Source organism: Myotis yumanensis, unplaced genomic scaffold (genome assembly GCF_028538775.1).
Source record: "Myotis yumanensis isolate MYYU_CA2020_CCGP unplaced genomic scaffold, mMyoYum1.0.hap1 SCAF_1, whole genome shotgun sequence".
In the NCBI taxonomy this organism is placed as follows: Eukaryota; Metazoa; Chordata; class Mammalia; order Chiroptera; family Vespertilionidae; genus Myotis; species Myotis yumanensis.
In genome coordinates this window covers 29,232,944-29,258,835 of record NW_027223752.1, presented here as the reverse complement: position 1 = coordinate 29,258,835, position 25,892 = coordinate 29,232,944, and the positions used below count along the sequence as shown (strand labels likewise).

At 40.1% G+C, this 25,892-nt stretch overlaps 1 protein-coding gene across 2 annotated transcripts in view; it reads right to left on the bottom strand.

Moving 5' to 3' along the window:
- Positions 1-25,892, bottom strand: part of NEK9 (NIMA related kinase 9) — a 38,055-nt gene that overhangs the window by 3,968 nt on the left and 8,195 nt on the right. Inside the window, exons 6-21 of one of the 2 annotated variants that reach the window (XM_070416525.1) lie at positions 25,066-25,197; positions 23,144-23,254; positions 22,078-22,142; positions 19,888-19,938; positions 19,237-19,429; positions 16,727-16,871; positions 15,911-16,111; positions 15,555-15,601; positions 14,193-14,348; positions 12,779-12,887; positions 11,563-11,724; positions 7,413-7,583; positions 6,373-6,432; positions 3,600-3,808; positions 2,377-2,538; positions 128-340 (exon numbers count right to left, since the gene is read on the bottom strand). In XM_070416525.1, coding sequence (XP_070272626.1) covers positions 128-340; positions 2,377-2,538; positions 3,600-3,808; positions 6,373-6,432; positions 7,413-7,583; positions 11,563-11,724; positions 12,779-12,887; positions 14,193-14,348; positions 15,555-15,601; positions 15,911-16,111; positions 16,727-16,871; positions 19,237-19,429; positions 19,888-19,938; positions 22,078-22,142; positions 23,144-23,254; positions 25,066-25,197 — 2,187 coding nt within the window. The remainder of the gene's footprint in view (positions 1-127; positions 341-2,376; positions 2,539-3,599; positions 3,809-6,372; positions 6,433-7,412; positions 7,584-11,562; positions 11,725-12,778; positions 12,888-14,192; positions 14,349-15,554; positions 15,602-15,910; positions 16,112-16,726; positions 16,872-19,236; positions 19,430-19,887; positions 19,939-22,077; positions 22,143-23,143; positions 23,255-25,065; positions 25,198-25,892) is intronic. The other variant, XM_070416532.1, reaches the window with a different exon arrangement.

Below are 25,892 nucleotides of genomic sequence, written 5' to 3'. Positions count from 1 at the left end.
CAAAAAGTTACATCATTAAAAGGTAAGCACTTACAAAAGAATAAGTATATGTTGGTCCTTGGAATTTTGTTTCTGTGATTCTTCAAAAACAGACTCTGAAATTGAATTATTCTTTTAATGCTTTTACCTGTTGTCCTCCTTCCAACTTCTTGTTCAGCTTCTGTAGTTGGGTAAAAATCTGGAGGTTTTCTTGCTGGAGCTTCTGTTGTTCAGCCAGACACTTTAACACCAGACCCTGCAATCTCTCAACCTCTACCTGCAGAGTGCTGCAGGCACAGGGAGGAGGAATCAACGGTGTTCCCTTCCCAGCACATGTTCCTGCAGGATTCAGCCGAGGTGGCTAAAGAGTGGAGAGAGAGAGGTCACAGGAGGTTCTGCCTGGATGCCACAGCTCCCCATTCGAAATTTCCTCTAACTGCTACCAGATTTTACTTTTAAAATAATAAGATAAGGCCCAGCTGGTATGGCTCAGTGGTTGAACATCGGCCCATGAACCAGGAGGTCACAGTTCGATTCCTATTGGGGCACATGCCCGGGTTTCGGGCTTGATCACCAGAGCGGGGTGTGAAAGAGGCAGCTGATCAATGATTCTTTCTCATCATTGATGTTTCTATCTCTCTCTCCCTCTCTCTTCCTCTCTCTGAAATCAATAAAAAGATATTTAAAAAATATATAATAAAACATATACACATGAAGTTCATGCAAGAGAAACAGAAAACAGCCAGGATTACAAGAGCACCTGGCCCTAACATAGTAGGGCAAGCAAACTCTGCCTCAGTGTCCATTATGCTAAGGTAAAAAAACCAATCATCTATTTTGGAAGACTTTGTGAAAACATTTTAAAGTGTACTGATACCTTCCCATTTAAAATGCTGAAATGGGGCTTGGTCAGTGTGGCTCAGTTGGTTGGAGTGCCGTGACATACAGAAAAGGGTGCTGTTTTGATTCCCATTCAGGGCACATACCCAGGTTGTGGGTTCGATCTCTAGTCAGGGTGCATACGGGAGGCAACCAATCTATGTTTCTCTTTCACATCGATGTTTCTCTTTTTTCTAAAATATCCTTGGGTGAGGATTAAAAATAAACAAACAAGGAAATAAAATGCTGAGGTGGGGAAGCATAATTTAGTTTGGAACAAATCTTACCAATCACAGTGAGGAAACTGTGATCCAAAGGGTCAATATGCATGAAATGTAGCAGATCACACTTTAGAAGAGATGTGAGAGGTGTTCAGTAAACAGGATTCCTAAAACAATTCAAGACTAACTGACAGAGGAATTTAAAGGTTTACCTTAAAGTTTCAAAGGTTGCATTACCTCTTTTGGGGAGCTTTTCAATTTTGCTAGTCTCAACTTTTCTCCCTTCTTCTATTGTACCCTGTTTATAGCATAAGACAGTCCATAGGCCAAATCAGTACTACTGCCTGTTTTTGTGAAGTTTATTGGAATACAAGCATACTCATTATGTATTATCTATGGCTGCTAATGTCAGAGTGGCATAGCTGCTAAAGAGACTATATATGGTCACAAAGCCTTAAATAATTACAATGTGGCCCAAAATGTTTGATGACCCATGATTTACAGTTTTATTGAGGTATTTACCACAATTTAATTTCTATCAAGGTTAGGTATTCATGACATGTGTTGGACCTAAGCATTATTTCTTACTTATACAGGGTTGGGCAAAAATAGGCTTACAGTTGTTTGTATGGAAAATAATACAATAATTATTAAATATTTCAAGAACATACTCTGTGCTTCATGTACTCACAACTATAAATCTACTTTTGCCCCACCTTGTATTTTTTAAAAAATATATATTTTATTGATTTTTTACAGAGAGGAAGGGAGAGGGATAGAGAGTTAGAAACATCGATGAGAGAGAAACATCGATCAGCTGCCTCCTGCACACCCACTACTGGGGATGTGCCCGCAACCAAGGTACATGCCCTTGACCGGAATCAAACCTGGGATCTTTCAGTCCGCAGGCTGATGCTCTATCCACTGAGCCAAACCGGTTAGGGCCCACCTTGTATTTAAAGCCTCCAACCAACCCTACCAGTATCGTGAAAAATTGGATTTGAATTTTGGAATTTCAATGTTGGCACTTTTGAGGCAGAAAGAAAAGAAAGACAGTTCTCTGCTATAGAAAAGTTTTTGCCTGTCAGCAATGTGAAAGAGTGAACATTTTTTCCAAGACAACTCAGTTTACCCTTCAGTAGAGGCTTTAGCACTATCAAATAGACAGCATCATGAACTGATACAGAGCAGCCGGAGACCAAAGAAACCAGAGGAGGAGACAGTGAGGCCAAGAGAACTGGGCGGAGCTTGCAGCCACTGTACCTAGTTGAGATTCAAAGGCAAAAAGCTCAGTTACCCAGGCACCTACTGGGGGCTTGTGTTCTGAAGGCGCCTCAGAGGCCACTTTGAGTCCTTGCAGCTCTTCATAGGGCAGGGTATCTTTCTCAGATTCTGGAAAAACTGCACTTAGGGGAGACGGGCTGTCAGGCATGGGGATGAATTCTGCATTTTCCAGCTCCTATGTATATAGAGAGAATCTCATCAGTTCTGTCTGAGCCATTTACTTTATCTCAAACTTCCTTCTTGCTATAAGCTTTCACTCTATTGTGACATCAGCACCCTCTAGTGGGCCAGGACACTTGTGGTTATGACATAGCTCTCCCTACCTGTCCACAACCTGTCAGCCCTTCCTCAGAGGAGTTTCAGTGATAGGAACAGAGTCTGGAGTGCCTGACATGCTTCCCCAACACACTTATTCTGTGTAGGCAAGTCAGTGACTTGGGAAGCTCTAAGGTGATGGTAGCGAGGCCAATTGCCAGGCTTCTAAAGGCTGAGGCTGATGCTTCAGATAGTACAGAGTACTGCTTCCTCCATTCAGACTCCCTGTACAGCTATCAAGTTATAACAAAGGGAGCTGTAAATACATAGATTTGATCTTTTTGGTAAAAAAATTTAAAATTTCACAAACTATAAATGTTCACTGTAGAAAATGAGAAAATACAGATGGGCAAAGGGGGATGATAAAAATCACCAGTAATTCCATCACTCACAGATAACCGCTGTTAAAATAATTAGTATAGTCTTCACAGTAGACATTTTTCTATGCATTACATATTTGCTAAAAGAATGGGATCTTACTGCACAGGTGTTATTCCATCCTTCTATGCACAGCCATATGCTATAACCAACTTTCCATATAAATAAATTTACTCCAACATTTTTACTGTCTGCACTTCAACTTGCATAATCCATTTCTCTATTGTAAGCATTCCAATTACCCCAAATCACAGTACAAAATCATAAGCTTAATCTTTGCACACATGTATTACAAAAACTGCCTGTATTAATTTACATTCATTTAAGTAATACAGGTATGAGAACATTTTGCATCTGTTCTTGTCAGGAAGAAAAAATGATTCAAGATTTGGTGATTCTGTTCCAGGTAGAAATGAGAAACCCAGGTGCCTGCTACAAAACACTCGAACAGGACATGGGAAACTGAAAGATTCTGACAACTCCTTTCCAGTCCCTGCAAAGGATCTGATATTTTATTTAAGGTACCTCTACCAAAGGAATTACCTTTCGAAGCCAGCCAGGACAGGAGCTGCTGGCCCCACTACTGATCCCCATGGCCTCCGTGGGACTGACTAAACCTTCCATTCCTCGGTCTGCTTCCATTGTTCCTCGGAAGCCTCCACTTGGATCGGGAGTTTCAGATTCCTGCTGACTGTCCTCCTCTTCTCCCCCACCGCCGCCGCCTCCTCCTCCCGGGCTACAGCTCTGAACCACTGACAGATACACAGCACAGAAATAGACAACTTGGCTATGCAGCAAGAAAGATTTACCACCTTAGAGCCCCACTGACTTAGGAAGAGGTGACTAGAGTTGCATGAAGTAGAATAGCAACAGTGTAAGTCAGGTATTTGGGACTAAATTTTTTAGTTTTTACACAAGGTATTGTATATCAGTATCTTCATAATGATAATTTACTTCTTCCCAAACTTGCTTTTCCCTATGTTTATAGCAAATGATCAGTGTTCTAAACCATAACTGAACAATCACCCCAAGCACAGCTCATCAAATCTAGCATCCACGCTTTAAAAGATACATCCAGACTCCAGCATCTTCCACAAAGGTTCATCTTCTATACAAAGCTCTTTCACATTTGAGCCAAAACCCACTTAAAGTTGCCAGATAAACTCACCACCAACTCCCTTTCTGGGGAAACATCTGAATGGAGAAGTCTTCAACTATTAAAGTCATTGAATTCTTTGATGACTATTCGTAAGAATTTAAAAAATAGGATTGCTGGTTCTTTCTATATCATGAAGCATATTCCAAGTTACCTTAATGAAGACTAGCTGATGTGTGGTCAAGAAATGAAACTGAATTTTACTATGGGCCAAGAAAAAAGATAATTGAAAAAGTAAATTTTGCCAAAGATAATTTGCACGGTCTATTCTAAAGTTAAATGTAAAGGACTGTTTATGACTACCAACTATACTAACCAGTGCAGTCCTACTAAACTAGTAGAACTATAGATGCCGAAATAATTCTGAAGCTTGCTTTTTGTTTTAAATTGTTTTTAAAAATTATGTTACATCTGAGATATACATAAGACGATTTTTAAATTATGTGTAAGTTTTGATGCCTAATAAAACACACATGAATCTACCACTTGAAGAATTAGAATTATACTTTACAATATGGTAGCCAAATATGGGTATTTAAACAGAATTAAATATTCAGTTCCTCAGCCACAGTCTCCACTTTTCAAGGGCCCAACAGCCACATGTGGCTAGTGGCTGTTTCACTGGCCAGCACACATACAGGACATTGTTACTGCTGCAGAAAGAGCGATGGCACAGTGCTGAACTAGAACATTACCTATATCACTCGGCCTGCTTTGTGAAGTCCTTCTCTCGCCTCCTACCCAGATGTAAGCACTTTTTAATTTTGCATCTATCATTTCTTCTTTGAAAAACAACTTTATCACATATGTATGTATCCTTAAGCAGTATGTTATTTATTTTCCTGGGTTTTGAACTTTATATAAGACATGTAGTCTCCTGTAACTTGCTTTTTACATTTTACATTATGGAAATATCTGTAGATGTTCATTTTCACTCTTATATAACATGCTATTGGATGATCATAACACATTCAACTAACAACTATTTACTGGGCACTTGCCATTTGCTAGGCATTCTTCTAGGCAATGTGGATACAATTAATGAATAAAAATAGACAAAAATGCCCTAGCTGGTTTAGCTCAGGGTATAGAGCGTCAGCCTGGGGACTGAAGGGTCCCAGGTTTGATTCTGGTCAAGGGCACATGCCCGGATTGCAGCTCAATCCCTAGTAGGGGGCATACAGAAGGCAGCCGATCAATGATTCTATCTCATCATTGATGTTTCTCTCTCTTCTTCTCTGAAAAAAAAAAAAAAAAAGACAAAAATCCCTGCCATTATGTAGTTTACATTTTCTAGCCAATGGACATGTGCTTTTAATCTTATGTTTTTCCTTTAAATACTGTTCCAGCAAAACAAAGCTCCAATAGAACAGCTGTGCTTTGCAAAAAGAGATTTTATCATTTGTGACAGGTAGTAATATGCACAAATATATGCTGAGCAATGAATTACTAAAAGAGTCTAATAAGAGGTATAATGTACGTGCATGTGTCTGTAAACTAAAGTTCAACAACTCTAGATCAGATTTTCAACTACTTCTTTTTGGAGGATTAATCTGCTTTTATTCTGGGTTTTTATCTGTTTGATTCCACAAAATATCAGAACCCAGGTTCTGAGACATCAAAGACTACAGGTACTCTAGCAAATGGAAAACCAAAAAGAAACACATATCTAGTTTCCTGGCATGATCCCAAATAACACAGCACTAAGAACAAAGAAGCCAAAGGAAAAAGACCAGAGAGCTTTAAGCTAGTTTTCCTAACCACCTGGAAGTCTAGCCAACTTTTAATTTTGAGGGCCTGTTTTGAAGAACTATTTCTATAGAGTAGAATACCCCTAGAAATACCATGGAAATACAGGGTAGACAGAATCTGTAGCCTCTAAGCATAGTCAGAAAAAAGACAATACATAAGTCACATTACAATATTGGGCAAGCCACATAATTACTTCCATATGTGTGGGGGCAAAGATGTACTCTTCCTCTGACCACAATGTAAAATTCCTAACTTACTGTGAAATCCACCCAAATATGATCCTCCCTCTTGATCACTGTATTCCTCATTTCCAAAAGATATTTCCTTTTTTTGGGAGAAACTGTATGGATTCCAACCCAAAGTTCCACACCTCACAAAACTACTGGTTCCTAAGACATTGCTACTTACCAGTTCCAATGGATAAGCCACTGCTATTGGAACGGATGGTCTTAGAATTCAATACTTTCTCTGAGGAAAAAAATTTAGTAGTTAAGCATTATATACAGCTATAGGCAGGAAAAAGTGAGAAGGACTAGGATAGGGAGTTGATCTAGGAGATAACTGCTATTCCTCACTCCAAATAAACTAAAATTAATTACTGTTTTAGATATTAATAACATAAGCCAAGCACCACTAGCTATATTCTATATTCACTATATAAAGTATATTCACTCTGTAAAGTAGCAATTCTCCTTAACTGTTCTTTGGAATCATCTGGGAAGCTTTAGAGATTTGGTTTAATTGGACAGGGATTTCTAAAAGCTCCTCAGGAGACTAATGTGCAGCCAAGGTAGTGAACCGCTGATCTAAAAGAATGAACTTATAAATCCTCACAGAGGGCCTTTATATAATTTAGTTCATAACAAAGTACTCTTTCTCCAGAAAGCAGTTATGATTTAGTTTCTTTTTAAAGGTGTACTAAATATTTCTCAAAACAGCATAAACACAGACAATAAAGGCTACTTAGTAGAGAACTAGAAGTAACAAATTCAATGGCAAGGGAGGCAGAGAACAAAGTTATATTAAAAAATGCCCAGTTGGTGTGGCTCAGAGGTTGAGTGTCAACCTATGAACCAGGAGGTCATGGTTCAATTTTTGGTCAGGGCACATGCACGGTTGCCAGCTCTATTCCCAGTGGGGGGTGTACAGGAGGCAGCTGATCTATGATTCTCACACATCACTGATGTTTCTCTCTCTCTCCCTTTCTCTCTGAAAGCAATAAAAAAATTTTATGTTTAAAATGGTCAAGAGGTGGCAAATGATAAAGCTCAGGAAGTGACAATGTTCTGTTTCTACCACTAGGCATGGCATCCTGACATTGTAAGACTTACAGAAGTAGCCTCTTTTCTTCAGGACACTTCCGTTTCCAAGAATGTAGCCACCAGCATCTTAAGTAGAGGTCTATTCTCTGTCAAAGCCACCTCAATCCACACATGTGAAACCCTTACCAACAATGAGAATGGTGTGCCAGCCACGGCAAGACAGATCTGGGACATGATGCAGAGATCCAAAAATAGGCCGAGGCCAGGAGGTACAGATATCAGAGCCATGAGGTCTCTCTGTAGGGGTCATTGCCAGGCGACCATTACCACCATTGCCCCAGGCAAAAATGTGATTATCTAGAAAAAAACACACATTAAACAGCAGATAGTTTAATAGAATGCTGGCTTCCCAACTCTGGGTTCCCCGTCTTTATGCCCTAGAGCTAGGAAGTTTCCCCACTATGTACAAAACAAGGGAAAGCTGTTTACTCCCCTATATATAAGCCTAAACAATTCCTATATTCCCCAGGTAAGAATGACTACTGTTCCTACACTGCCATCCAGTCATTTATTCATTCTACTCATTCAACAACTTTTTTTGGTCATTCCTTCAAATATTTACCAGGCATCTACTTCATGAAAGGCACTGCTTGAGGTGCTGGGGACAGAGCAGTGAACAAAACAGTCGCTGCCCTCTGGAAGTGACATACTAGTCGGGGAAGACTGATAAATAGAAAAGCAGTGGAAATAAAAAAGTGAGATATTATTATTTTAGACTAGAGGCCTGGTACATCCGTGCACCAGTGGGGTCCCTCGGCCTGGCCTGTGGGGATTGGGCTGAAACTGGCTCTCCGACATCCCCCAGAGGGGTCCTGGATTGTGAGAGGCGGTTCTCGCGTGACGCACCCAGGAATCAGGCTCCCTCCTCTCTGGTTCTGGATACATCACCTGAGAACCGCAGCTGCCAAGTCACCGTAGCTCAGCAGCTCCTGCGTTGAGTGTCTGCCCCCTGGTGGTCATTGTGTGTCATAGCTACTGGTCAGACAGTCAGACAGTCATTTAGGCTTTTATATATATAGATTAGAGGCCCAGTGCACGCAATTTGTGCACTTGGGAGGGGGGTCCCTAAGCCCTGCCTGCGCTCTCTCGCAGTCCAGGAGCCATGGGGGATGTCCGTCCTAAGTCGTCCAGCCTAAGCCGTCAGTTGGACATCCTTAGAGGCTTCCGCCACCGCTGCTGCGCTCACCAGCCATGAGCCCAGCTTTTGGCACACTGACCACCAGGGGGCAGCTCCTGCGTTGAGCAGCGGTCCCCTGGTAGTCAGTGCACATCATAGTGACCAGTAGTTCTGCCGTTTGGTCGATTTGCATATTAGCCTCTTATTATATAGGATAGGGTAGTCAGAGAAATACTTGTTGATCGTTGGCAGAGACCTGATTGAAGGAAGAGTGAGCCATGTGGCTATCTAGGGGAAGAGCTTTCCAGGCAGAGGAAACAGTAAGTGCAAAGGTCCTGTAGGTAACGTGAGCACCTCACACAGGGAACAAGAAAGACCCTGCAGCTGGAGCAAAGTAAGAGGGGACGGTGGCCCTGGCCGGTTTGGCTCAGTGGATAGAGCGTCGGCCTGTGGACTCAAGGGTCCCAGGTTTGATTCCGGTCAAGGGCATGTACCTTGGTTGCGGGCACATCCCCATGTAGGGGATGTGCAGGAGGCAGCTGATCGATGCTTCTCTCTCATCGATGTTTCTCTCTATCCCTCTCCCTTCCTTTCTATAAAAAATCAATAAGAGCCGAAACCGGTTTGGCTCAGTGGATAGAGTGTCGGCCTGCGGACTGAAAGGTCCCAGGTTCGATTCCGGTCAAGGGCATGTACCTGGGTTGCGGGCACATCCCCAGTAGGAGATGTGCAGGAGGCAGCTGGTCGGTGTTTCTCTCTCATCGACGTTTCTAACTCTCTATCTCTCTCCCTTCCTCTCTGTAAAAAATCAATAAAATATATTAAAAAAAAAAATCAATAAGATATATTAAAAAAAAAAAAAGAGGGGACGGTGGTCAGAGAAGAGATCAGGAGATGGCTGGGGTCTTGGTCATGCAGGACCTATAAAGGCCATTGTAATGACTTTAATTTTTATTGATCAAGATAGGAAACTATTAGAAGTTCTGAACAGTAGGTATTTAAAAAATGAGGAGAAACTATAAGGGTCCAAGGATGGAAGCAGGGAGACCAATTGTAGTGAAGCTGCTAAGAAGTGGTTGGACATATTCAGAAGATAATTAGTAGGTTTGCTGATGGATGAGATATGGGGTGTAGGGTGGAGGTGCCATTTACTGAGACAGGAAGGCTGCAGGTGAAACAGGTTTGTACAGAAAATAAGAAGTTTGATTTTGAATATAGTAAGTTTCTTTATCCAAATCAGGACAGTTTTGAATTAAAAGGGGGTGTGATTAATGATTAAGCTAGGACAATAGGCATGAATCAGGACTGACCCAGGAAAACCAGGCTATAGAGCCCCCTTATCTTTAGACATCTAAGTCGAAAGGCTGTTGAATGAGTGTGGAGATAAGGGGTGTTCATATAAAGCTATCTGCATACAGGGGGGATTTAAGATAATGAGCTCACTTAAAGAGTAAAGGAAGACAGTGGAGAGACAGAAGGACTGAGCCCCAGGCACTCCAGGGCTTAGGAGTTTGAAACTGCCATGGCACCTGACCTAATTGCCTGAACTACTCTGTTTATATGGGTATCTCTCCTACCCTCCTAGAATGTGAGTTCCTTGAGGACAGGGCCTTCCTGAGACACATTTCTCTATTCCAGTGGTTCCCAAACTTATTTGGCCTACCACCCCCTTCCCAGAAAAAATATTACTCAGCGCCCCCTGGAAATTAATTTTTTTTTAAATTTTAATAGCAATTAAACAGAAAGATATATGTATTAATGTTTCTACCTTTTTCGTAAAATATAGTAAAGAAAGGTGTAAATTAGAAACATTGAAGTTTGAAATTATGAAACTATTTATTGAACTCAGAATAGAAAGGTAATACAAAAAAAGTTAAAACAAATGCACCTGTGGCCATCACTGCCCCCTTGGATCGCTGCAGCGCCCACCAAAGGGCGGTAGTGCCCACTTTGGGAATCACTGCTCTATTCCCAGAGCCTAAGAGAAGACCTGGAGCACAGCAGGCACTGAGTTTGTTTGCTGTGTGAATGAGGCAATCAAGTACATTTTAGAAGAGTACAGCAATGTTGGTCAAGAGGTAATATGCCTAGCCACAGAATCCAATTCTACTCCCTCAGTCTGAAGTTTAACTCATGAAGTACAAATATCTACTGAAGGAACACTGAGGCCCTGTGAACTTGCTGCACTAAATTTAATCCTTAGAGACATCTTGACCCTGTCTTTCTAGGTAACATTTCCACTTATCTAGTCTGACTAAACAGTTTGCTTTCTAAAAATCCCTTGTTTTAGGACAAGCAGAGGAGGTTCATATGCCACTCTGATAGCTGGTTCACTTAATATGGTGATAACAGATAACTAGTTTGACACTATCCCTGGATCCTTTATGGATATACACCGGGTAGACTAGAAGAAAACAAGGACATCTCAGGGCATGAGCAACATAAAAAAAAAAAATAGTTGAAATGAGTGAAAAAACAAAAAGATGCAATGTGACTTGTTTACCAGTCACAAAAAAGAAGTAGCTACAAGAATTTTAAAAAGTTCAAAAGGTGCTATAGGAAGTCAGAAAAAAAGAGAAGAAAAAGAAAGCAGAAGAAAGAGGAAAGGAAATGAAGACTAGCAGAAGTGGTAGTACAAAAGAGAAGTGGTTATAACAGCAAGAAGAAACAGCTATGAGAGGAAGGAAGAAAATTCAGTTAAACCAGTTCAGAAAGCTGAGAGATACAGTATACAGTCCTTCAGGATGTCACTGCAGTGGCAGCTGACCCCAATGTCAAGGAGTAAGGTCAAATTAGTTGTTCTCTTCTCCAGTCCCCTAGCCAACATTTACTGAAACCCATATGGTGCTGGACAAGGTATATATAACTATTTAATAATTCTTAAAACATTTTATCAAAATTGTTAAAGTACAAAAAGCAGGGACTTCGAATATTAACCTGACATTATCTAGAAATCTGATCTTTTAAAACAATCACTATGTTGAACACATGAAAACTTAATGACGCTCCACATGCACAACAACTGGTCACTAATTCAACACAAATTAAAAGGTTAACATATGATCCAACTTCACAAATAACTAGTCCACCTCTTTCCCAACCAAAACGTTAAACATTGCCTTCCGTCCAAAAAGCTTGGAAGGATGTGTCCAGACTCACCGTCAGTGGCAGCAATGGTAAACTCATCACCGCAGGAGACCCTGATCACTTGCTTCCCACCGAGAGGTCCCCCCAACAGGTTGATTCCTAGACGCTTTTTATAATTCCCAACACCCAGCTGTCCACATTTGTTGCAGCCAAAGGTCAGCAGCCGGCCTCGCTCTGCAAGAGAAGCAAAAATAAATAACCAGGCACAAATGGGTCAATGGAACAGAGAGAAAAAGCAGCCAATACAGAGTTCCACGGACTAGCTTCTGGTTGTCAAGAGTACATACACAAATACAAAGCTAGCCACACGGTCCTGGACCTAGGGAGCTAGGGTATATAGAACTATCACCAATTAGAGCCAGGAAGTGACTCAATATTCTATTTTTCTCTCTAATATTGGATTTAAAATGTAGAAAATGGGTACTACTTAACTTAGAAAATTTACACATGGCTGTTGTCTGCATTGTAAGTGTGACATTCTCATTAAGGCATGTATTGATTATGCATTTATAATTACCAATAAACATCTACTTGAATGCCTTAATTTGTTAATGAGAATATACTGGGTGCCAGTGGAAAATCAGGAGAATGTATATATAGTTTACAAAAAACTTATACTGACTAGTGGCCCGTTGCATGAAATTCGTGCACATTAAAAGGGGGATTAATTAGAGGAAATATTTTAATATTGCTATTTGCCCTTTCTCTATAATAGAAGTGTCAAAGATGAAAGAAAATTAGTAAAATATATATGAAAATCTTCCTCCTGTCAGAGTCTGGTGCGCACCACAGGACCCAGAGTCAAGTCCTCGCCCACGCATGTGCGCCTCAAAATCGCGTGAGACCCAGACCCAGCCAGTCCCCCCGCATTGGGCTAGATCCAGACCCAGCCGGACCCACCCTTGTCAAGCCCTGCCGGGTAGGGGGCACAGCCTGAGGTCCTCTGTCAAGCCCCATGGGGGGCGGGGCACAGCCTGAGGTCCCTGCTGATTGCTCGTTATGGGAACTCGGCCTCTGCTGTGGGTGCAGCCATCTTGTGTTACGGAAACCCCGCCTCTGCTGTGGGTGCAGCCATTTTGGGTTATGGAACCTCCCTCACCCCCCCTGTCTCTGCTGTGGGCGCTGCCATCTTTGTGGCGGAGTGACAGTCAATTTGCACATTCCCTCTTTATTATATAAGATAGCCTGAGCTACTAAGGCCTGTATGTACAGTCATAAATCAACTCACCATCAATAGCAGCTGTGTGAGTCTTGCCTGGGGCAATTGTTCGGATCTTATAAAAGGACAACTGTTTGGCCAATGTAAAGGAGGTTGTGTAGGGAACTTCATGGTATGCCTGAAACGAGATAAAACAAAAGTGGAGACTCATGAGGTAAAAAATGGAGGGGTAACAGGTTGAAAATGTCACAATGACCAAAAGGCCTTTCAGGCAAATTGTGGGGAAATGCACAATTTCATCATGCTCCTCAGAACAGTGGGCAATTTAAAATTTATGAATTACTTATTTCTGGAATTTTCCATTTAATATTTTTGGACTGTGGCTGACTGTGGGTAACTAAAACCTCAGAAAGCAAAACAGCGGATAAAGGGGAACTACTGTAATGGTAATTTTGAATATGCCTTTTCAAACCACACAGACACCCTCCCTAGACTTGCCCTGAATTTGAGAATCACTACTTCAGAGACTGCTTTAAAAATTAATTCTTATCTTTTCCATTGAGTCAGAAAACTTTTGTCTCTTATTTTTAATTCTTTAGAAAATATTAAAAATTCATCATATTAACACAAAGAGGAGACTAAAATTTAGCATCAGTGAATTTCATGACATCCTTGAAGGAGGTAAATGGTAATTACATGTAATAAGCCTGTACAGGATCAGTGATTTGGGAGCAATAAATCTAAAAACTCTCCAGAGATGTGGCACATGGAAATATATTTTCATAATGTTAATTTTCTTATGCCTATTTCAGTGATAAGACAGAACCTGAATTCCATCACTTGATTCTTTGTAATCAATTTATTTATTGAGGTATAACAAACTATAAAATGTTAGACAGCTGGATACATTTTTCTGTATGCATACAAATGTAAAACTATCACCCTGATCAAGATATAGACCATTCCCATCACCTTATAATCCAGCAGTTCTCAACCTGTGGGTCGAGACCCCTTTGGGGGTCAAATGACCCTTTCACAGGGGTCGCCTAAGACCATAGGAAAACACATATATAATTACATATTGTTTTTGTGATTAATCACTATGCTTTAATTATGTTCAATTTGTAACAATGAAATTGGGGGTAACCACAACATAAGGAACTGTATTAAAGGGTCGTGGCATTAGAAGGTTGAGAACCACTGTATATAATCCCTCTTCCACCCCTTCTGTTAATACCCATTACCCTCCTCCCAGAAGTAACCACTGTTTTAGCTTCTGCCATCATCAGTTAATTGACCTGTTCTTAAACTTTATACAATTGGAATTATATAGTATGTACTCTTTTGTGGCTGGCTTCTTTTGCCAAACATGTCTGTGAGATCCTCACTTTATTCTTAAGTCAAATTCCATGGTCACTAACCAATAATAGCATTCCCAAAGCGATTCTGACAATTTGGCCAGGACACTAAAGGAGATACTCACTTCATGGTTGATGATACCAGACATACACTGATTCAGACCCAGTTTGTTGAATTCATTGAGTCCACAGGCCAGCACTTTGCCTGACTGGGTCAGCAGAAATGTCCCATCACAGCCACATTGAACAGCAACAATAATCAAGGCCTTCGGAACATCCACCTGCAAGGGAAAAAAAAATCCCTCAAATGTAACTTGTATTAGGAAAAAACCCTGAGATTCTTTCAAAAAAATGTCCTACATTTAACAGAATGACTACAGGGAAGTAAAGATTGCTCTAAGGCTACTGTTTTCAATAAGAAGCTCAGGTTTTATAATAAAGTAATAGGCAGTTCCAGGTCAGCTAAACAGACAGCCCCTGTCAAAGCTTGCTTTCCGGACAATCCTCCTTAGGAAAACTTCTCAGAAAAATTGGGAAAGGAGAGGCTTCGCTCATTGCTGATGCTACCCTCTGAGGCAGAAAGCTCAGGACAGTTATAAAAGAAACTCAGTAGCCCTGTGGGGTCCCAGGCTGGTCATGTTATAAGTGAGGAGACAGAGTACTGAGGTACCAGCCAGGACTTCCAAATGCTCACATCCCTCTGCAGCTAACCAGATAGGGCTGGAGAATGGAGGTGGGGGAGGGGGGGCGGGAAGGTTGGGGGTTGGCACATGATGGATGTCTTTGAAACCTGAAAACTCAAACCTCAAAGTTCCGACTACAGCCTTTTCAGAAGGAGAGGAACAGCTGATAATCCCACTGAGAATGGCCCCACAAATATATGTTAATTTTTTAAGTGTAAATAAACACTTGCAGTGAATGAGATAGTGGATTACAGCCAACCTTCGAGTGGTCAAGCCTGTGCCCTAGGGTGGGTGTGAGAGGTGACCATGCTCTTCCCTCAGCTGGTTTCAGCTCCTGTGCTTAAAGTGCCAGCTCTTGCAGTGGTGGGAGTAATTAGATATTATGTTTTATACAATGTGACCCCTAAATACAAAAACTAGTTCAACTGGGGAAATAGGAGGGAGAAGGATTGTGTTGGGCTAAAAGACAGTATGTTGTTTTCCAATATCTTTCCAAGGAGTTTTCCAGGGTATATTTAGCTCAATGTGACTTTTTCACTGTACAAGCTAATTTTAGCTCTCATCCCGAGTAAGATGTGACTCCACAGTGTCTACAGAGGCTGTATCCTCTTTGTTAATTTTTTATGACTTAGTCAGATGACAAGACCACATAGTGCTAAATCTGGAATCCTGGATTCTCAGTGTCCCAGATAGAAAATATTTCAGAAATAAACACCTTGATATGAGGAGTCAGAGAAAGAGGACATATTAATGCAGTCTGTGTGACCTAGATAGGCTTTAGGAAGCAGCTGCTTCTGATTTTACCTTTTGTGGTGTATAATAATCCTCTTCTGAATCCAAACCCAGTCGTCCTGAGACACACGTAAGAAAGAAGATCATTAAAATATTCCCATGGACACAGACAAGGGGGTGGTGAGGGCCTGGGGCGGGGGCAGGCTGGAGGGGGTCAATGGGGGAAAAAGGGGGACATATATAATACTTTTAATAATAATTATTTTTAAAAAATGAGGGCCTCCTTCCCAATGAAAATGTCCCAAAGATTCTCCTTTACTGAATTAACACTTCTCAAGTAGAGGCTACAAGATGTGTTTAGATGCACACAAGCCTGAAAGCAGGTTGTGTGCCTGGGAATAAGTGGACAGAGACAGGGCTACACCTACCATATTCACCACAGCCCCAAGAATAGACTTCTTTGTTTCGTGTCAAAACCACCACATGATTATCTCCACAGGAGACCTGCTCCACTGGATTGTTCAGGAAGAAGTCCAGCTGCATCGGCTCTAGTACTTCGGGGCCAGCAACCTTGTCCACCCCCATGCAACCATAATAATCAGATCCAAAGGCATAGAGCTGACCCTCATCTGTAAAGGGAAGGAAAGCACAACTCATCAAAAGAATGACTTATTTTGTCCAATCAGAAAGCTGGGCAGGACTGAAATTAGGACTACCCTAGCCAATGAGCTCACATGAGATGATTACATCAGAGAAATCTGAAGGATAGGCTGTGCAAGTCTAAAGTTGTTTGTATTTATAGGATCACTTGTACTGTTACAATAACAGTTTTAAAAAGTGGTAGTATCCTCATCTTAAAGGCTTACATTTCTACTGGAGTCATCTCTATTTTATAGAGAAAAAGAGAAGCACTAACGAATCATAAAATGAGTACTGACAAGACCAAATTTAATTTTAGCTCTTAATTCTTGATTTAGTGTTATCCACACCTGACTAGGTGGTGAAGTTATTTTTCTCCATACCTGGGACATTCCACATCCCACCTCTTCTCTCTTACCCACATGCTTTCTCCTTGCTCATTACCACCCTAATATTATAGCAAATTGAGCATGTTATTATTGTGTATATCTGCTCATTGTCTTTGGTTCTGTGAATACTGTCTTTTGTTATAAAATCACAACTAAAACTGCACAGTATAATACCCCACATTAAATATACTTGGATGCTTTCTGCTGATGGCTTACCTGTCACACAGACAGTGAAATCATCACCACATGACACCTGATGAATAGCTTTGCCTTGCAACTTTTCCACATGCTTGGGCTGTCGGTAGGAGGCTTTGTCTCCATGGCCAAGCTGACCATGGAGTTTAGTGCCCCCTTGCATGTTCTGTGAAATAAAGAGGTCTTGTGAAGTTTTAACTTTTCATGCCAAAAAGCTAATCTTCAATATAACTTTTTATAAAGAAAAACAATAGGAAAAATATCAGCTGGAAATTTAGAAATGAAAAAAAATGGATAAGGAGATTAAACTGTTATTTATTTATTTATTTAATTAAACCTTTTAATCGTAGGTAGTAAAAAACTCCTGCCAGCAGGTAAAGATTTAAAAGTATCCAAATTGATATCTACCAGGTCTTAAAAGGACACAGTTCCAATTTTGCCTTTTTCTTTTAATTCTAAAGTGAACCATATATTTAACTAGAGACCCGGTGCACGACATTCGTGTACTGGGGTGGGGGGGATGTCCCTCAGCCGAGCCTGCACCCCTTTGCAGTCTGGGACACCTCGGGGGATGTCCAACTGCCGGCTTAGGCCTGCTCCCCATGGGAGCGGCTCCCGCCACCACTGCTGCGCTTACCAGCCATGAGCCCGGCGTCTGGCTCAGTGGTGCTCCCCCTGTGGGAGCACACTGACCACCAGGGGGGCAGTTCCTGTGTTGAGCGTCTGCCCCCTGGTGGTCAGTGCACATCATAGCGACCGGTCGTTCAGTCGATTTGCATATTAGGGTTTTATTATATAGAATTATGGGTGATGATAAAAAAATTCTTTTATATAGTCTAATTTATTTTCTACTAGAGTACATCCTCTTGGATAGTCTTACTAGAAGTTTTACAAATTTGGTCACAGTTTCCCTGAAATATGCAAGAGTTATAAAGAATCTGGCTACATCAAAGAGGCTGCTATACAGCATAGAGAATAGTCCTAAATGACTTTCCAATATTTTAATAGAGATAAGTAATTCTTTTCATTCAATAACTCAACTCTAAATTCTTATATAAATTTTTTATTTTTATATTTCTAGAGAGAAAGGGAGAGGGAGAGAGAGAAATAGCAATGTGAGAGTGAAACATCCATCAGCTGCCTCCTGCATGCTTCCCACCAGGCATTAAGCCTGCAACCCAGGCATGTGCCGTGATGGGGAATTGAACTGGCAACCTTTCGCTGCCCAATCAACTGAGCCACACCAGCCAGGGCAAGTCTTTATATAAATGTTTTTTAAGGCACTAATTTCACTCTACTTTTGGCAGCACACACAGGGGCTAGTTCTTTCAGGGATAGTGTTTTATGAAATAACAAGTTACCACTCTACAATAGATGTCATATCATTCATTCTTTCTATCCATCAATAGATGAGTTTCTCTATTATGTCACCCACTTAAAGCCTGTCCTCCTAAAGCCTACAGAAAATTACCGGAAAAAATTACCTCCCTCAGGAAGAGGAGGAAGAGTGAGAACCAAGGGCCTAAGATAAGATCAGGTAAAGGAAAAGCAGTCTAAAATGAGCCTGAGAAGGCATAGCTGAAGAAACAGGAGGAAAGCAAAGGGAACATGCTCTCATGGAAGCCAAGGGAAGAAAAGCTTCAAGAAGAAAGTGGTCAACTTCAACTGTATCACATACTGCTGGGAGATCAAGCAAGATAAGGACTTGCTTACAAAAAGCATCTGTCTTATTTTCACAATTTATAAGTCACTTTGTTAAGAGTAGTTTCAATCAAATGACAGAGATGAAAGTTGCATTGTTGGTGAATGAGGAACGAGTGGGAGATAAAAAAATAACAATACAGGTGATCTGTTCAAGAAGGTGAGAGATAGGATGGAATCTAGAGGGGAACAAAGAAAAATCCTATTCAAGATATACCTAGCCATCTTCAATCACTGATGGAGGTCTTGGAATTTTCCTGCCACAGCACACTGCTTCATTTGTTTACAAAGCTATTTCACAGATACTAGTTGCTCTGAATCTCACCGTAATAGAACAGGGTAATTAAGTGACTTTCTTAAATGAGAGTCCAGTTTCCTAAGTCCAAACCTAGAGCTCTTAAAAAAAAATTCAGAGAGGAAGGGAGAGGGAGAGATAAAAACATCAATGATGAGAGCGAATCATTGATCGGCTGCCTCCTGTATACTGCACACTGGGGACTGAGCCCGCAACCCAGACATGTGCCCTAACCAGGAATCGAACTGTGACCTCATGGTTCATGCCAGCTGGGCCAAACCTCTGGCGCTTTTAATTCTTTCTCTCCCTCTCTTTTTCTCACTCATTAATTCATTAAAAAAAAAAAATTACAAGAGACCTAATATGTACCAGGCTTTGGGCATACATCAGTGAATTCTAAAAAGACAAAATCAATGTTCTTTGTATTCCATCAGCCCATGCTGCTACTCCTGCAGCACATGTTCAACTTAGACATCTAGGTCCAGTAAACAATTATGCTTACATCACTGTTCTAAAGTACTGAGCTTTCACTTACCACCCAGGTGTACAGTTCCTTCTCCACTGTGACCACAGCAAAGTGGGTGTTCCCTGCACACACCTGCCGAGCACTACAGCCACTCTTGATGACATCCAGTTTTTGGGGAGTGGATTTTCCACCACCCCAAACATAGACTTCACTGGTTCGTGATGTTACCACAGCAATGGGTGCTTCACTCACAGTGCTTGACCTGCCAACAACCCCAGAACAAAGGCATATTTAACATAAAAACTGTATCATAGAAAAATGCTTCCAGTCTGTTCCCTGAGAAGAACTGCCAATTATGGTATGAGAAAGTATGTTCTTTCTTGACAACCTATTTTAACCTTCTATCATTGCAGGCTTTGCAATTCCTGCCTCAGGGCTTCATCACAGCTCGGCCAGATCAGATTCCAGTCTGATCCAGAACACCTACACTTTTCAACTTTTCAACATTCATCATGGTAATGATGTCCACTTTAGCATGAGGGTGAAATTATAGCTTTCCTTTTCTCAGAAATGACTATCTGACATTTAAGCAGATGTTGGCTTCTGAAAGGAGGCCAAAGGCTAATTACTGGGATCAAACAATGCACAGACCCAACAAAGAAAGACACCCTGGTGGTAATTTAAGATATATTACTTTTCAAGAGTCTCTTGAACATTTACCTTGGTCTCTTTGTAGGTGCATTAAGCAGTGTGACTTTTTCTTCCATCTCTCTACCAAAAGAAAAGCAAAGATACATGAGCACCAGTGTCTCTTTAATATATTTCACAGATTTAATCCTCTATAAATTGTATGTGTCCTACAACATTATAGTAGTTTTAGGAAAGAACCCTGATACAACTCAAACAGATATATAGGCTTGGCTTTAGACAATTGATTAAATACAAGGGGGGCAGCAGTTTGGGGTCATTTGTTTTCTATCTCTGAGAAATGTTCCAGGCTGGAACAGAGAACCTTGAGACCTCCGATGCACATTTTTAAATACCTGCCAACATCTCCATCTAGTCTGCCCACTGACTCCCCAAACTCAACATCTCTAAATCTCAGCTCATTATCTCTCTCCCATACAGCTTTTCTTTCTGACTTTCCTATTTCTAAAACTGCTAACCCCATTCTCCTAGTCAACAAGTTCTATAGATTCTACCTATACGATGTCCTCTATACTCACCCCTCTATTCCAGTCTCACCACCTTAGTTCTAGGCATCTTTACTTCCCACCTGGAATATGATAGCACTTCCTAATTGGTCTCACCACAGCTCCAATCCAGTTTACCCAGCCCTATACTGATGTAACACTGACATTATTACTGTTAAGTAATTCTTAGGCTGCCTCTCATCACATGAACTGTCCTCTCATACACATCCAATACTTCTGTACTATATCTTGAACTAAGCACAAATTCCTTTGTCTGGCACTCAAAATTTTCTACCTACCTTTCCAGCCTTCCTTCCCTTTATTTACTGCCCATGTTTTAGCTCAGGGTTCTCATTCTGATTAAATTGACTATAGCTGAATTCCTGGGATGGTCTTAGGCATCAATATTTTTTGAAAGCTTCGGAAATGTTGCTCTTGAGAGGCCTGTGAGTATAACCACCACTAATCTAGCCAAACAGGACTTAGGGTTTCCTGAATACTTCCCACAACTTCCTGTGTCTGTGATTCATCTGGAAAGCTCTTTGTCTTACATTTTTCCATCAAAGTACAAAGTTTTATACAATATATGTATGTAAATCTACAATTATCTCAATAAAAACTGCAATTAAAAATTATAAATAGAAATAATAAGAGATTAAAATAGTGATAATACTATTGGGAAATAAATCAGATAAAAAATGTAAATATTAATCAGCCCCAAAGAGTGACACTGCCTGAATATACACAGAACATAAATGTAAGGTCACACTGCTGCACCTGGAGTATCACACATAATTCTAGGCACTAAAACACTATTTTGGAAAAGAAGCATAAAAGATTAATTAAATGACATAACAGAATAAAGGCACTGACCAAACAGAAAAGATTGTGGAATTAGGTATATACTTAATGTATCTAAAGGGTAAGCTTGAAAAAGAGTATAGTAAATGCCTGAATATTGGGAAGATATAGAAACAAAGAGCTGGTAGGGGAGAAAAAAGGGTAGTAAGGCAAAATAATATAATAGGATGAAATACAGACTAGAACATTTAAGAAGGATAAAGAATACCTCTTCCTTTAAGTGAGGGTTTAAAGCCTCCTGCAGGAGGTGAGGCATAAAGGCCCTCTTTCCTACCACTAGAGCCCTCTAATAGAATAAATCTCAGCAAACAACCTGTTAGGAATCAATCAAGCTTGACTTTAGGAAATGGGAAAAAGGATCCTCCAACTCTAACCTACCATCTAAAGGAATGTACTTAAAAAAAAAAAGGGTCAGGTCCAAATCCATGCTCCTATCCAACAATTATTGAGCACCTTGTGCCAGGCCCTCTTTTAATCCTCACCCTACCTTACTTTATGGAGGAGAAAAGTAAGGAACAGAGATGTTAAATAACTTGACAAATATAATGACAGAACTCAGATACAAACCTAAGGATGTCTTCCCTTAATTACTAAACTCTAACGCTTAACTCTAGATTAAAACTCATAGATGGGGTGGGGGGGTCCTAGGGTCTCATCAGTATAAATTTAGAACAAAATAGCACGGGCTAAGGAGGTAAAAGTCAGGAGCTACCACCAAATAATGAAGGCAGAGATGTTGGTAATAAATAGCACCAGAGCGGCTAAGTCAGGAAACACCACCCTCTTTGTGGTATTCTGATCAGACCACTAACAATCACCTATGGAAAGACAACAGAGTGACTTTTTTGTACTTTACCTCCTACGTTTCCTGAGAAGGGGGCGATCTAGCAGTTCATCTGCAGTGGGTCTCTGTTCAGGATCCTAAAAAATACAAATGGAGCTAGTTTTAATATAAAGAGAATGGGCAAAATGGGATCTAAAGAGGCTTTTTATTTCCTTTTAGAAGGTTATTGGTTAATTATTCAAAGACGACTGTATATTATCCTTTGGTTTTAAAAAACATAATTTATTATGTCACACTCCATGCTTCATGTTTATCTCATTAACATCAACACTGGTACATGAGTGAAAATGAGACTTCCTCACTTAAATTTCAATATATTTAGAACAAAAGAATCTTGAGTGCTTGTTACAAATAAAGATTTCTGGGCTTTATCCATAGAGATTCTGATCCAGTTGGTCTGGGTTGGGGCCCAGGAATCTTCACATTTTGCTTGTAAATGCTCCCCCCATGTCTGTGGTTCATGAACCATACTTTGAATAATACTGACCCAGAGCGACACTGAAAGACAAACTGTGAGATACTAGAACTATATATATTCTGTACATTAGGAACTCTAAATTACCTCTGACTATACTTTTATAAAATCAAGTTACAAAAATCCTGATCATAAAAAATGGAGCACTACCTTGGCCAGGTTGCTCAGTTGGTTAGAGCATTGTCCCATACACCAAAAGGTTGTGGGTTCGATCCCTGGTTGGGGCACGTACAAGAGGCAACTGATCAATGTTTCTCTCTCACATTGATGTTCCTTTCTCTCTCTCTCTCTCTCTCTCTCTCTCTCTCTCTCTCAAAAGGTGAGGATTAAAAAAAAAAAGAAGAATAAGGAAATCCCTTTTTAAAAAAAGGGAGCACAATTTCACAAAGTAATAAAGAACAAAGCAGAACAAAATACAAATTTGTTGGCTGAAGCACACAATTATCAGTAATTCCCCATACCTATCTTTCTGGATCTAGCTACAAATACATCCTTCCTGGGAAAGAAGATGTGGTTTTGTGCAGGTTCACCTATGTCATACCTCAAACACTAAAGCTGGGAGGAAAAATACTAAACTGAAATCACTATGTAAGTCACACTTACCTGGTCAAGGCATGCATGGACCATTTGGATCAGTTCCAAAGAGTACTGACTAGAATCAACTTCCATGGCCCGGATTCCTTGTACAATCTTCACACACAAGTTGAGTGGATTCTATAAGAAAATGATGATTGCATTGTTCTTGGTTTTATAAAGATGGCATTATAAAATACCAGTAGGGACTCTGAGATGTCTGTGCCTATTATTTAAAGGAGTGGCAATACTTTTGCATTAGGTCTGACTTCTTTTTATAACTATTACTATGCATCAACAAGAAATGGTTAGGGATGCACTGCTGCTATCAGATGGAATGAAGCCAACTGGCCAACATGGAGATATGACTATGTGGACAATAGCATTAATATTCAGACTGTATTATAATCTGACCCTTCAATTAAATCCCCTGAAAAAGGAAAGCAAGGCTAGCTATGCTTCTTGGCTTTAAATTCCTTTGCCAATTAATTTGCCTCCTAATTTATATGTCCTAACAATGGGTATACAGGTAATAGTATGCTCCAACAGACAAGGTAGTGAACGATAATAATAAGCTGATAATTATAATATTACTATTATAATATCATCACCACGTTTATAGAGACCAGTATGTACTAGGCAGGCATGTTATGTATTTGATCTTTTTTAACACTTGCAAACACTACACAAGGAGGTTATTATCCTTACCAATTCAGAGATGTCACTTTCCCAAGACTACAGATAGTAAAAAATAGAGCCATAATTCCAAACAAAGAATTATGTATCTGACTCATTTTCCTTCCACTATAATATCTAGAAGTAGATGATACACCAGAATAAGCTTCAGAATCTAGAAAAATAAATAAGTCTCATGAAAAGCCAATGAATTTGCATCAACTAACACTTGCATTTTTCATATACACTAATCAGAGCATTTTTGTGAGAGGAATATATATTTTTTGTTACAGATAATAAAATAGAGAATCAAAGAGATGAAGTGATTTGCCTAAGTTCTCACACCTGGTTTGTAAAAGCGATTAGATGTGAACTCACTTTTGTTACTCAAATTGTGGTCCATAGACAAGTAGCATCAGTAGCATCTGGAAGCTATCACCCCTGCCCCAGACTTACTCAAACTGTCTGCATTTTAACAAGATGCTCAGGTGATTTCCTATGTTCTCATGTGTATTAACATTTGAGAAGCACTGGTTTGCAATGGGCTTTACTTAAGAAGAAAAAAAACCTTAAAGAGAACTGTTATCCATAAGATGATAACAATCTTTAATAAGAGTCAGTGAATAATTTTTCATAAAAAAGATCAAAACACTTTAATGAGTATTATATAATTTTCCTTAGCTTTAAAAAAAAAAATGTAGCTGAAGCATAAGAAATGACGTGGCTTATCTAAACTGTAGCATTACATAGTTGACCCTAGAGCCAGTTTTAAAATTATAGTTAACAAATTCAAGAACAGTGTTCGATCTACTTGATGATTATTCAATGGGGAATTCAAATTGGAGATAAATCTGGTCTACAGTATTCTAACAATACACTACTAAGCCCGTGCCAGGATACTAGCTGTTATTTTTGCCTACAGTTGATTTCTGTTCTAGAAATCAGAAGCTCAGCCCTAACCAGTTTGGCTCAGTGGATTGAGTGTCGGCCTTCGGAATGAAGGGTCGAGGGCTTGATTCTGGTCAAGGGCATGTACCTCAGTTGCAGGCTCAATCCCTGGCCCCTTGTCAGGGTGCAGGTGGGAGGCAACCAATCGATGAGGCTCTCTCACATTGCTCTGTCTCCTCCCCTCCCTTCCACTCTCTCTAAAAAATAATCAATGGAAGAATATCCTCGGGAGAGGATTAACAAAAAAAGCTCAGGGATAAATGAAGTTGATTATCTCAATCAAGTGGTACCATTTGCAAGGACAATGTGGAGATAATACATCAACTTACTGTAGCATCAAATGTTCTCTTTAGCGTAAGCAGTTCAAAGATGACGCAGCCTACTGCCCAGATATCAGACTTGAAATTGTATTTTACTCCTTGGCAGAGCTCTGGAGACATGTAATATGGAGTTCCGACAAGCTGAACAACAAAGGAAACAATCAAATAATAATTTCTTTTCTGGGGTAACCATATTAATATTTCAACAACTAAATTAAATTTCCTAGGAACTAGTGATAACAACCATACAACATTCATCAGCATATCCCATTATGGTTTTTGTGAGATGATGTCATTATGCGGAGAAATCTTATTCACATCAAATCTCTTGAGCCAATTATAAAGGAATAATCTCTGTGGTAAAGGCACTGTGGTAATTTGGGAGCCACAATAGCTCTGTGATTTCTGGATCATAGAGGCTTGTAGGCATTCAAGGCCCACTAAGATTTCATACAGATAAAGACGTACTTAGTAAAAGCTCACCAAGCAGGGAGGAAGCTGGCAGTGGGGAGAAGGTAAATGAATAAAGAGTTAAAAGTTGTGACTGAAATGCATAGCAATGAAGTTTTTTAAATGGCTCAATTTGACATTTGTAATACAATTATAGTTAGTAAATTTCTTTTAAATTTGAAAAAGATTTCTTGAATTCAAGAATGAATTTGAAAATAAAAATGTCCTGAATAAAGGTCATGTCTTTCCCAAGATGAGAGACAATGAGTGCCCTATCTTTAATCAGCAAAGCAAAGAAATTTTCAGATGGCTTACACAGCATTTATAATATTCTTATCATTCTTTCTTTGCATTAATTGGCTAAGAAAAATCAAATCTTGGTTTTA